The sequence below is a fragment of the Colletes gigas genome, unplaced genomic scaffold, assembly GCF_013123115.1.
Source record: "Colletes gigas isolate AHSC1104 unplaced genomic scaffold, ASM1312311v1 Colletes_gigas_Sc00008, whole genome shotgun sequence".
Taxonomy (NCBI): Eukaryota; Metazoa; Arthropoda; class Insecta; order Hymenoptera; family Colletidae; genus Colletes; species Colletes gigas.
This window is the reverse complement of record NW_025106637.1, coordinates 586,571-599,114: the sequence shown is the minus strand read 5'-3', so window position 1 is coordinate 599,114 and position 12,544 is coordinate 586,571. Positions and strand designations below refer to the sequence as shown.

Sequence of the window (12,544 nt, the reverse complement as noted above, 5' to 3'; positions counted from 1 at the left end):
ATGACGGTTCAGGCTTTTCGCCACGGTGTAACCTTTCCCGCACTTGGGGCACACGTGGTCCTTCCTCTCGTATTTATGCCGACGCGATCTGAACACCGCCGAGGACTCCTCCAACTTCCACGCCTTCCGGTACAGATCGACCGCGTAACAGCCCCGGTACGGATGACGGTCCGCTGAAATCAAAGAAACGGGACCGATTAGCGGGGGAAAACAGCGGGAATTAAAGAAACGTAACGGGATGGATAATCGTCGGTTTCGCCCGGGAAGCATCCGTGTCTGCGATACGTCGTCGGCAACAACGATACGCTTCCGAAACAGCAAACGGAAAAGTATATCGTTCTCGCCAACGACGAATCGCCAAATTGGAACGATCGCTAGAAGCAAACAGCAGGAGTGTCTCCACGCGAAGATTAACGAAGCAGACGTGTCGATTAGGGTCCATTCCCGCCAACGGCCGTGCTGGATATCTATCGTTTTGTGCTCGATCGAACGGGTGAGCGTTTCGACAGCTCTCCTGGCTGCCTCGCTTACGTTCTCCGTCTTTTTATTCGTTCATTTTTCGCCTGTACGCGTCTACACCTGCGCGATAACGCCGCTCGATGGTCAAAGAGCACAAGAATGATTAGGCTCGTCGATGGAAAAATTATAATTTTTACATTTGTCATTGTATCTTCGCGAGAGTATCGATAATGGATCGGATATCGTTCAGGTACACCAAAATCATCGTACATCGATTAAAAATAAGTGATTCGATTGGAAAAGAGTTGATATATTAGATAACTGTACTTCTCATCCAATCGATCCACTTGTTTCAGCGTTAAATAATTTCCCATTCGTAATACTCTTCGCGAAGATACGGTGGTGTAAGTCCATTTATCTGTTTCGAGACACGAGAGATTTTGCATTTCAACGGAAGAATATCGAAAGTAATTTTTACAGGCGTTTGAACAAATGAAGTTACACCAGCTTCGTGATAATCAAATTTCAAAAGTATGGTCTCTCACCAATTTGAATGGCGGTTGGATTCCTTTGGGCAGCCATGGAGCTTGGATTCTTTTCCAGATTATCGACTAAAAATAATTAGGATCTGTGCGCATTATAATGTAGTCGAAGGGTTTTGTAACAAGGATTTACGTTTTCCATCCTGTACGAAATATTTTTACTATATCAGAGGCAAGGTAGAACATGTACAGAAATTACTACTTTTTACGAACTCGACGGACATTAACATTTATTCGCTAAAAACTACTGAAACTTTAATCGTCTATGATATACCTTAAACAACGTATAATCCTACATTATAGTCGATGCAAAAATACCGTCTCTTCTCCCCTTCGCTGCTCCGAATGACACAAATTCTGTAAAGGGGACATTTTTATTCTCCGTTTGTGTCCCTAATTAAATTTCGCTAAAAAGATCTACAAAATACTTGTCTACTAAACTATGTATCATATGCTTACAAAAGATAAATTGCTTTATTCGCATATATACCTATTAAGAGAAACGGTAACGTCAAAATAAAACTCAAAGCTACAAGAATAAAAATCGGTCACTGAAACATCCGATAATTTGAACGCTTTAAAATAATGGCTATCGATCTACAAGCAAGAAGTCTGAAAAATACAACATACGATCAAACGTTTAAAATAAAAAATGCAGTAATCTGCGTGTGTCTTGTGTTTAAAACTATCGAAATGTACGAGTGGTACACGCGACGAGTCTTTCGTGTGCTTATACTTTATTAGGAACTTTCGTGTTCATGGAATACCACATCCATAACGAATACTTGGTCACCGAACAAACCAACTCCATTTTCAAACAAATGGCTCGCACCACTTTCGCAATCAGCGGCTCGTTTAATGAGAAACTAATTTCCCATTCGAGAATTCGTTCCTCGTCAAACGTCGATCGCCCAAAACCCACTCACTATAGCTGAGAAAGACCAGGTCGACCTCCGCCCGGATAACTGAAACTCCGGTGTGTCAGTTATCCGGGCATTGTAAAATTTGCACGTTGATGAAGTGTCAAACACGCTGAAACGTCTCCTAGGATTAAACTTTGAGGTGGACCACGTAGACGTCCTCGTGTGGGTGTTTCTTTCTAATGTGACCGTAGATATGGGAGGTTTGTTTGCTCCTCAATTCGCAATAAGGGCACTTGAATCTGGGCTCGTGTCCGCACTCGTACTTGAAATGTCGGTTGCGGTTGCCCTTTAACGTGAAACTGCGCATGCACTTTGGACAGTAATGGAGCATCCTTCGAGGCACGTACAACGAAAGCTCGTCGATCGTCCCGGGGCCAGGTCCAGCCAGCTTCGTCATCGAGTTCATCGCGCGCAGATCTGAAAACAAACACGTACTCGTGAACCTCCGTTCCAAGAATATCGTCAAGAAAGCTCCCCCAGGAAAGGCTCTAGCCTACGACAGCTCGTCGTTAATCACGCTTCACGGTTCGTCCCGTTAATTGTCGTTAAACCGTAACTTCCTTCTAAATCGCTAGTGGTCGAGCCTGGAAGGAGAACGGGGAACAAAGTAGCCGAGACAAAGGAAAACCATCCCAACCAGACAAGCACAGGGAAAGCACGGAAAACAAAGGGTTGGTTCGAGAAAAAAAAAATGGGAACACACGGGACAGTTCGTTGCTGGGTTGAACACGAAGCGCGGAGACACAGGTTTCGTGAGAACGAAAACAAGAATCGAGATTGCGTTCGTCTTGGCAAAGCGTTGCGGAGAAACGAAGGAGTGTGAGACTAGTTACTTCGTAGAAAGACCACCCGTTATCAAGCGTACGTACAGTACATGAGGTATTTGAACATCGATTTATTTGTATCTTACAATTCCACAGCGACGATATACGATCACAAAACATCGTGGGGAAAAGAAAAGAAGTAGTAACTGTTGAGACATCGAATGTTATTTCGCGGTACGCTTAGATCCGCGAGTGTCCGTAATCCCGAACGAAACGATTGGAAAGAACAAGTACTGTTCACACGACGCGTTTCTTTTTTATTTTTTTTTCCTTTTTTTCTTAAACGTGGTTCTAGCCCGATCTAGATCGGGCGCACACTTAAACGTACTTAATCGCTACAACATCGTTAATTATATCACAGCAACAAAAAACAGTCGGCCACTAACGTCGAACCTCTAGGTGCAATCTGAGCGACAGGGATTTAAAAATAAAAAAATTTCTCGTCGCGAGACGAAGAGCCAACGACACTTTGGTTTTTTTCGTCGAACGCCGCCACGTTTCACGTTTCGGTGTACGATAACCGCCCGGCACGCTCAATTCCACCGCAACTGGTAATGGTTTGGTTCCATCGCGATGTTTTCCATCAACGAAGCGTTTAAAGAAACAAAAACAAAAGAGGAAAAGTAAAAAGAGAAAAATAAAAACGATAGAAAATAAAAAAGAGAACTAATAACGTTTGTTCCGACCGCTTCACCCTGTACCACGAATATATTTCGCCTCCCCTATTTCGGTTGGTAGCGCTTTCAGTCTTGATAACGGAAAGCATACCGTTCGTAACCGGTATGCTTTGCCATGCCTCTTCCATGCAACGCACAACGTAACACAACGGACGTAACATTACTCGAAACAACTTTAAAATATTTAACAAACACGCATTCAATCTCTCGCACAAATTCACCGACCTCGTCGAGCCCGCGGCTTTTACACGCGTTCGATCCCGACAGACGGAAATGCAAATTCGTTTCGCTATTACGAACATCGAGGGTGTCGTTTATCATAATTTATTACTAATCGTTATTGTTACTTCTTCTTAAAAAACATACAGCTCCGTCTAGGACGCCTAGGAATCGAAAACGTTCTTCTTAACCGTACGTATATTCTTGGAACTTTAAATGCACTTGTACTTAAAATACGCCTTTTTTTTTTCGTTTTTTTTTTCGACTCTCGTTTGCAAAGCCATCGTCCAACGACGTGGAATAAATCTTCCCTAGAAGCACGGAAAATTTTTTGTTATAACGCACAATTAACTAATAATCGGTTTCTCGAATCGAAATTCGAGACACGCTTGAGCATCGTCCAGTCCCACGTCCCGTAAAATCATCGTTTTTCCATTTCTCCTAATTTTATAAAACATTTCAAAAATTTCTCAACAACGAAAAATATATATATATATATATATATATGTGTGTATGTATGTGTGTAAGTACGTATATACATAAAGTATTTGCCTAATCGAATCGGGCCCGTGGAGTATCATGTGGTTCGGGTGAGTTTTATCAGAAATTCGACTTTCGCGATGGCTCGGTTCCGGTTTCCGGCTACGCCACATGAACTTCCGGGGTGTCCGAGAAAGGACGACGACAGAGATCTTGGAAGGGGCAGAGATCCAATCTCTCGAAGGCAGAGAACCGTTTCGCGGACAGCGATCGATTGTCTTCAAATCGCTCCCGACTTTCAACCACGGGTGTCCCAAAAAAATACGCCACCCCCAGCATCCATTCCTCGTGCAAACACAAGGATACCATTTTCGAAACTTGGAGACTTAAACGAAGTTTCGAGTCACGATTTTTAAACACAATTTCTTAGTCAAATCTTTCTAAACTTTAACGAAGCTTCAGAGTGGTAGTTGTGAGGAGGAATGGGTTCCGAAAGAGGGTTTGGTATTTCGGTGAGACGTCCGTTATAACACCAACGTTCGTTAGGAATGATTAAGGATAATACGGAGATAATTCTCGACGACTCTATTAACGTTCCTAAGCAGAAGCTTCGAAGCCGTACGAGGCCCGTCGCGCGCGCTACTAATTCAGTTCTCGTATTTAAGATGCACCACGTAAACTCTTTGGCCGGTGTGCCTGGTTCTGATGTGAGACATCACGTTGGACGTTTGCTTGCTACGGAACTCGCAATAAGGGCACTGGAACCGCGGCGCCTGGCCGCACTCGTATTTCAGATGCCTGGTCATGTTGCCCTTGACGGTGAAGCATCGTCCGCACTTGGGGCAACCGAACGGCTTCCTGAAGCAATCGGCGAACGATCCCTTGGTGTAGGCGTTCCTCACCCTGTCCTGGGAATAGTAATTCGGCAATGACCTCGGGACAGACGCGCCCCCGGAGTCGCTCTCGCTGCCAGCCTCCCTGTTGCTGCCCTCGGTCTCGAACGCCTTGCAAGATTGTAAAACGAAGTTTAGATCCAACTGTGGCGCCGCTGCATAGAAACCTGAAACTTCAAGATCGGTCCGTTAGCAGGTGGAAGCGCCGTTCAGAGGCAGAAATAGAGAGAGAGAGAGAGAGAAAAAGAGAGAAAGAGAAAGAAAAGAATGATCAGAGATGTTGGAACGAGGGATCGAGAGATCGGGTTGTTTGCATCGGTCGATTGGATCAGAACGCATGCTTCGGATTCTCGAAACGTTAACGGAAAAAAAAGGATACCTTGGCAAATTTGCGGATGATCTTCTAGACGAAAACGTCGAACCAGTTCCGATCGTTCCTCGAGCGATCAACATATATATATATGTACATACGACACGAAAACGGGCAAGAATTTTAATCGTCGCGCTTTTATATACTTTATACTAGTGACTACGTAATCGCGAGGAGTCCGCCTCTTAATCTACGGTAACGATTAATTTTATGAAAAATCAAGATCGTTGCGACTGCAGGTCTTCGGAAACGATGACGAGGATCCACGATGCGTCCTGGTTGCCCGTAACGCGTACGGAAGACCGCAGGATGGTTTTTTTGTTTTATAGCTTGTATAAGATGGTTGTGCGCGAGTTAGCTAGGATTCGCGAACAGTGCACGCGAAGAAGAATGATTAAACTACAACGGACAATTATAATATTTTTTTTTTCTTTTTTTTTTTGAAGGGGGGTGGAAGGTGGTACGTGTTTTGTTTATCCAAAAAAAGAATTCCCGTTCTCTTTACTCAGAACTTTACAAGGATATGCTGACTCGTTCTCAAGTGTAAATATATTTTATCCTAAGATTAAAGACTTGGAGTCTCCACGTCGGTTGGCAAAGAACTTCAGGATGAGCGCGTGCAGCGGAGAGACACACTCCCACGCAAAGCGGGCAAATAGTCGTAAAGCAACATCTAAATTTATTTGATCGAAACGGCCCGGCGGTGGACCCGATCGTCGTCTGATCTTCGTGTTCAAAGCTTCATGTCGAAGATAAACACCTCCTCTTCCGGATGCTTCTTCCTGATGTGGGCGTACACCGGGGACGTTTGCTTGCTACGCAGGCCGCAGTACGGGCATTGAAACCTCGGCTCGTGGCCGCACTCGTAGTTCACGTGACGGTCCTTGTTTCTCTTCAGGGTGAAGCCGCGGCCGCACTTCTGGCACTGGAACGGTTTCTTCTTGTCGCTGGCGTTGATCTTCAACGCCCTCCGTTTCACGTTTTTGCTGGATTCCAAACTACGTTTACCGATCGTTCCCGATCGGTTCTTCCAGATCAGGTTCTGCCCGAGCGGAAGCGGCAGAATGTGGAATCCTGAAACACGGAGATGTAGATGCTGAACAGCATGGACTCTCGATCGCTAGAAGAGAGGCGATTTACGATATAGCTGCGCGCTCGTCGAACGAACGTACGTTCCATCGAGTGCAGCGCGATCGATCATTTTTATTTAAAAAAAATCACGTTCACGAGCGCGCTGCATCCGGCGGAACGTTTCAAATACATTCATATTGTTTCTTGTGTGCTCGACAGAGAAAAAATGTAAAATTCGTGGAAACGTTACTTCCTCGCATCCTCGCAGCGAAACGATGAAAAGAGGAAAACAAAACGTGAAAAATAAAACACGGTTACCGTTTCTTCGAGCACCGGTACCAAACCGGTCCGTGGTCGCTGAAAAATATCGAAAGGACTATTAAAAACAAATTGCATACGTGTGTTCGTTGCGCGAGGAACACGATCCAAATTGGGGGGGTGGAAGGACATGGTGTCACGGGATAAGACAAACTTCATTCGTCCGGAGAGTTCATCGACGAGCTTTATTGCGTGCAACAATCGAGTGAAACGGGACAACGGGAAGTTAGAGGCGGAAGAAATTGTTGAGCTTCCGGTCCCAGAACATCTGAGCGAGCTGGGGATGATGGACGCGCAGGTGTCGGATCATGTGTGCCTTCTGATAGTTCTTCATCGCGCAGTGGGGGCATTCGAAACGCGGCGGTTGCTTGCACTGATTCCTCAGGTGCGACAACATCGATTTCTTCCACTTGTACGGATTGTGACAACTGGGACACTCGTACATCCCGTTCCGTCTGATGATCATGAACTCCCGCCCGGAACGGCCGTGAAACCGCTCCACTTTCGTTACGCCTTTCCCGCTCTCTGAAACAGACACAAACAGAAATAGAAGGTTAATAGTAACCCACGGCAAACGTCGCCAGGAATTCCGTCGGATACGCCTAAATTTCAGTGTTCCTGGTCTCGATGCGAAGCGCTTAGCGGATCCTAATAAGAAGCAAAGATACTCCCACACGTTTCCTTTGCATTTTTACCTGTCTCGATCCTCTACTTACACGATAAAATCCGTAACGTTTACGACCCTGGAAAAACAAGTTCAATTTTAATGTGCAATACACCTACGAATAGGAACAGATCTCTCTGACGTATATTCGGTCTTGTTTTCAAATTTTGAAACGTTTCAAAGACGATACGCTGGGTGCGGACTCGAAATGGTCGACGCTTTATTATCGATACATTGCACAGGGATCGGTAGACGAGGAGAGTCGAGAAGAGTGTAATTATTTTAAGGCGAGAATGAGAACTGGACGGACTTGAGGGAGATCGAGTATTCCGGATGTGTGAGCCTCGCGTTCGTGACGATGTCCACGCAGTATAGCTCGCGATCGGGATGTAGGGTGCGTATGTGGGTCCAGACGTGCGTACGCTGACGCAGATGGTGCTTGCAATAGGGACACTCGAACCTCTGTAGCGATCCGCACTCGTACTTGTAATGACGCATCATGTTGCTGCGATGCTTGTAACTGCGATTGCACTTCGGGCAGAGATGACGATAACGATCGTCGCTATCGTAGATCGTACGGCTCGCGATCCGGCCGATGGGGAAATCTGAAAAAGAAGAAGATTTCGAGGCAGTTAGTGGGGGGGTTCGATTCGTACGAGCTGAGAAGAGATTCGTGGTACTTCCGACTGGCCTTGAACTTCTAAGAGGGCGTCCTCTTCGCGTGGATGCGTAGAATAAAAAATATAATTAAGCGTGGTTAGTCATCGTCGCGAACGACTTAACGTCTAGAACTACTGTACGAGTACTACCAAACGAAAACGAGGGATGGAGAATCCCAAAGTCCTCGGTTTTCTTTATTCGTGAAAGAGAAACGCAAAGGTGGGAAAAACAGAGCCGTTTCTATCGCTAAGGAAGTTTATTTTCTATACAATCGCTACGAATAAAAATGTACAATTATCGAGAGAGAAAAAGAAAAAAAACAAGGTTACTACGCAAATGATCGGGGATAGGAGGAACGGTAATGCAAATTACTCCACGCTCGTAGCAAGGAGTAAAACCTCGCGTACAGTACTGTCCCTCGGGTTGTCGCGATTGATGTCGTAGCTACTAACAAGTCTACTTTATCCTTACAAGACCGTTTTAAACGAGGTTCTTACGATGAAAATGGTTACCAAGCATCGTATTACGATAATTTTCAATTAGACGGGCAGTAGTGTGTGATAATTATCAAAGGGTATACCGTTTCATGGGTAAATGGAATACAACTACAGACGCACGAACGTCTGGGATTAGATCGCCGCTAGGATTAGAACGCCTACATTGCTATGCAATTACATAAAGAGTGTTTAATGCTTCGTATACGGATCGAGAAATATATACTCCGTAATTTCCGTCCTATCTATTGTTAAATTGGGTCTCGTCTAAACTAATTTCGTCTAAACACTTCGAGACGCATCGTTTAAAAAGAAAGTAAAGTCCGATGGAAGCTATCGAGATGTACATTCCACGATAATACGGTTACATATGCGTCGAAACACAGTTTCCAAGCACTCTCGACAAACTCGAGGGAACCGGAAACGACGGTGTTTCGCTTACCAGTTTCTTAACTGTGTCTGAGAGACAGTACTGTACCCCGGTAAAACTCGTCCATCCTGTCGCGGATGCGATCGATGGATCGCGGTTGTACCGAGCAAGACAATCAACTAGCGTTTCGCGTCAGTTTGGACGAGTTTCTTCCGACCCTGAAGCGCGGATTCGATGGAGAATCGTACGTCGATCGTCGCTGAAAACACGCGAACGGACAATGTTGTTTTTTTAGCACTGCAAAGTGTCGAGAGCGTAAACCGGCTGATTGCTGTGATTGCTCCTGATGTGCGTATAGACGTGCGACCTGTGTTTGCCGATGTACATGCAGTGCGGACACTTGAAACGCGGCTCCTTACCACACTCGTACTTGTAATGCCGTATCATGTGACTACGGTGCTTGTAGGTGCGATAACACATCGGGCAAGGATGACGGTTCCGATTATTGTAATCGTAGGCGCGCTTCGAGCTCTGACGCGCGTTCCCGGCGTTCGTCGGCCAATCTGAAAAAGAGGAAGATTTCGGGACAGTTAGTCGTACGATTCGAGATCGAGCTGGGGTGAATCGCGGCTTACTTGGACCGGAACTTCTAATTGGGGGGGTGAGATTTTTATTCGTCGGGGCAAAGAAGCGACGCGAGGGTGAAGATTCTCAAGTGTGGTTAGTTCTACGGTCACGTGGCTGGGATATTTGAGTCGCTTTCAAAAAGTAAAGTGGGGAGAACAGAAAGGCCGGAGGGAGAAAAAAAATTCATCGAAGGATGGATCTTGCCCGGGTGTTCTTTATTTTGTCGCGCGAAACAATAAATCGTCGGGGGTGGAAGAACTGAGTCGTTTGCTGTCGCTGAGGAAGTTTATTTTCTATACAGTCGCTACGAATAGAAATGTACAATATCGAGAGAGGAGAGAAAACAATTGTTTATAGGACAAGTCGGCCGACGAACGAGTAACAAGCGTCGATCGTTCCGTTCGCATGATCCGTGGTACAATTCTTTTTAAGCGTGATTTCGATACTACGGAACCACCGCGAGTCGATTGCTTACGTGACTAGTAAAATATTACAGCTATGTCCCTGATATATACATATATATATATATATATAGATCTTTTTAAAAAAATCAAAGACTCTTGCTTGCAGTCAGTGGCGAGAACCCAGCCGGAATAGCGCGTAAGCGAACGGGGGAACGCGTTCTATCGCACTCTAAAAGAGATTCGTGTTCGTTACGTGCGCCGTGTAGAGTTTATAAAAGTCGTTCGAGAGAGGCCTGGGAGTATACGCGTTAAAAAACGTTCCTAAACCACGCGACGAGCGTGGTGGAGAACTTAAAGCGATAACGATTGCACCTTTGTCGAAATGTCGCGTGTTTCGTGGACCAAGCTCAGCCCTGCTGAGTGTCCAGAGCGTAAACCGGACGATTGCTGTGATTGCTCTTGATGTGCGAGTAGACGTGCGACCTGTGTTTCCCGGTGTACATGCAGTGCGGGCACTTGAAACGCGGCGCCTTACCGCACTCGTATTTCAAGTGCCTGTGAAGCCCACGGTACCATTTGTACGTCTTCTGACACTTGGGGCAATCGAAGTTACCTCTGGACGCGGTGTTCACCGCCGGGAACAGGCCGCCGGTGTTGCAACGCCGCCATCTTCGTTCCGGCGCCATGGTCGTCGCGTAAGGCAAAGTAGTCAGGTTGAAGATCACTGGAAATTACACGGTAGTTTTCTATGTAAGTGAAATTTCCCCACAACAATGTACGAGGCTCGACGACACATATAACAGCGGTAATTTCATATTTCTCTCTGATCTCTCACACCCACACACACACTCTCTCTCTGTCTCTCCCTTTCTTTCGTGCTACGAGAGTCCGCTGCAATCGGGAGGGAGGGAACAACCAAATTCAGCAACGAGTGGTTTTTTTTAGTTAAATGGCGTTCGAAAACAGGCCGCTATCTTTCGATTCGGTCGACGTGATTCCGAACCTGGCGGAAGGGTACAACGTGAAGAAGCTCGACAACTGGCAAAACATTTAGAAGCATAATTTGTGTTCGTCGGCGCTGTTTGTGTGTCTCGCGGGTTAATCGTGTGGGATACGATCGAGTCTCGTTGGTCTTTATTCATTATCACTGTTACAAATGGCGGGGACACGAGTTTGTTCCGCCGCGGGAGCAAGTGGACCAGTCCACGATTTAAACTCTCCTTTGGTTCTTTGAAAAATAATATTTCAGAGGCTAGAAACGCTGTACTTCCAAACTATCGATAGTCCACTTGCTCGAATCGACGAAACGAATCCGTGCTATCGAGTGTACGAAGAACGATGGACGTCTTATGTTACGAGGTTCGCTCCAAACGTCCGTCAGTCAGGATTTCCACGTGTCATCGACGCCCACCTTCGGTCCAGCACCTGAAATCAAGATAACCGAGGTCGTTAGTAACCAGTCACCGACAATTCCAAACCGTGGAAGAGATCCTGTGGCCCGCGATAGACGAGATCCTCGAAATCAAATTACACTCGAGATGTTGGGATTCAGAGAACTTTATTAACTTTTCTCACACATGGACGAAGGACATGTTTTTTGTTTCGCGACTTCAGTAGAGTCGTTTAACGTAGGAAGCCTGGTCAGGATGGTACTTCCTGATGTGAGCGTAAATGTTCTGCGTAAACTTGGAGAGCTTCTCGCAGTAAGGGCACTGGTATTTCGGGGCCATGCCACACTCGTGGCGGAGATGACGCGTCATGTTTTTCTTTAGGGTGAAGCCGCGGTTGCAGCGTGGACAGTAATGACTCTTGTTCACCGAGTATACTTTCCGTCGTTGCCTGGGAATGGTCTGGCAATAACCTGAAAGATGGAAGGAACGAAGTTAGCAGGGGACACCGGGGTGGAAACGAACGCTCGTCGAAGCTCTTTTTCCCCATGTCCCGGAAGCGTGTGCACGTGCATCGTTCCGTGTCTTCGTGACATAGAAAATAAAGAGGGGGAACACCTTGGCGCTTAAAACAATGAAAATATATCGTTTCTATTCGCATCGACAAGGGGGGGAGAGGGTCGCTCAACGAGGCGTCGATCAAGCAAAGCTGGAATTGGGGGGGGGCGTTGTACCGAAACAACAATGCGTTGAGAGACTGATACAGAAAGACACATACGTATATATATATATTTTTTTGTTTTTTCTTATATTGCAGAACATGTGAAAGGAAAGAGAGAATTTTACACGGTCTTACTTTACACTAATCGCCGCTTCGGATTCGTCGCCTATTATCTACAGCGATTATCGAGCCACCGTCGTGTTCAATCGTTCGTACGAACGTCCGTCGTGTTCCCGGACACTCGCGAGGAGGGTCGTGACGTCGTTTTCTCACGTTCTACGGGGGTTAACCGGGACGAAGAGCTTGATGGCGTGCGCCTTGTATCCGACGTGCCGCGACCTGACGTGTCTGTAAATATTGGACGAGCAAGAGGCTCTCATCTCGCAGTAGGGGCACTGATAACGATGCCCCTGACCGCAAAAGTAACGCAGATGCCTGGT

The 12,544-nt window shown here is 46.1% G+C and overlaps 1 protein-coding gene across 7 annotated transcripts in view; it reads right to left on the bottom strand.

Moving 5' to 3' along the window:
• LOC122397056 (longitudinals lacking protein-like) overlaps positions 1–12,544 on the bottom strand; it is a 166,615-nt gene that overhangs the window by 86,521 nt on the left and 67,550 nt on the right. Inside the window, exon 7 of one of the 7 annotated variants that reach the window (XM_043395889.1) lies at positions 44–173. The exons of the other annotated variants lie outside the window; for them this stretch is intronic. Coding sequence (XP_043251824.1) covers positions 44–173 — 130 coding nt within the window. The remainder of the gene's footprint in view (positions 1–43; positions 174–12,544) is intronic. 7 annotated transcript variants of the gene reach the window in all.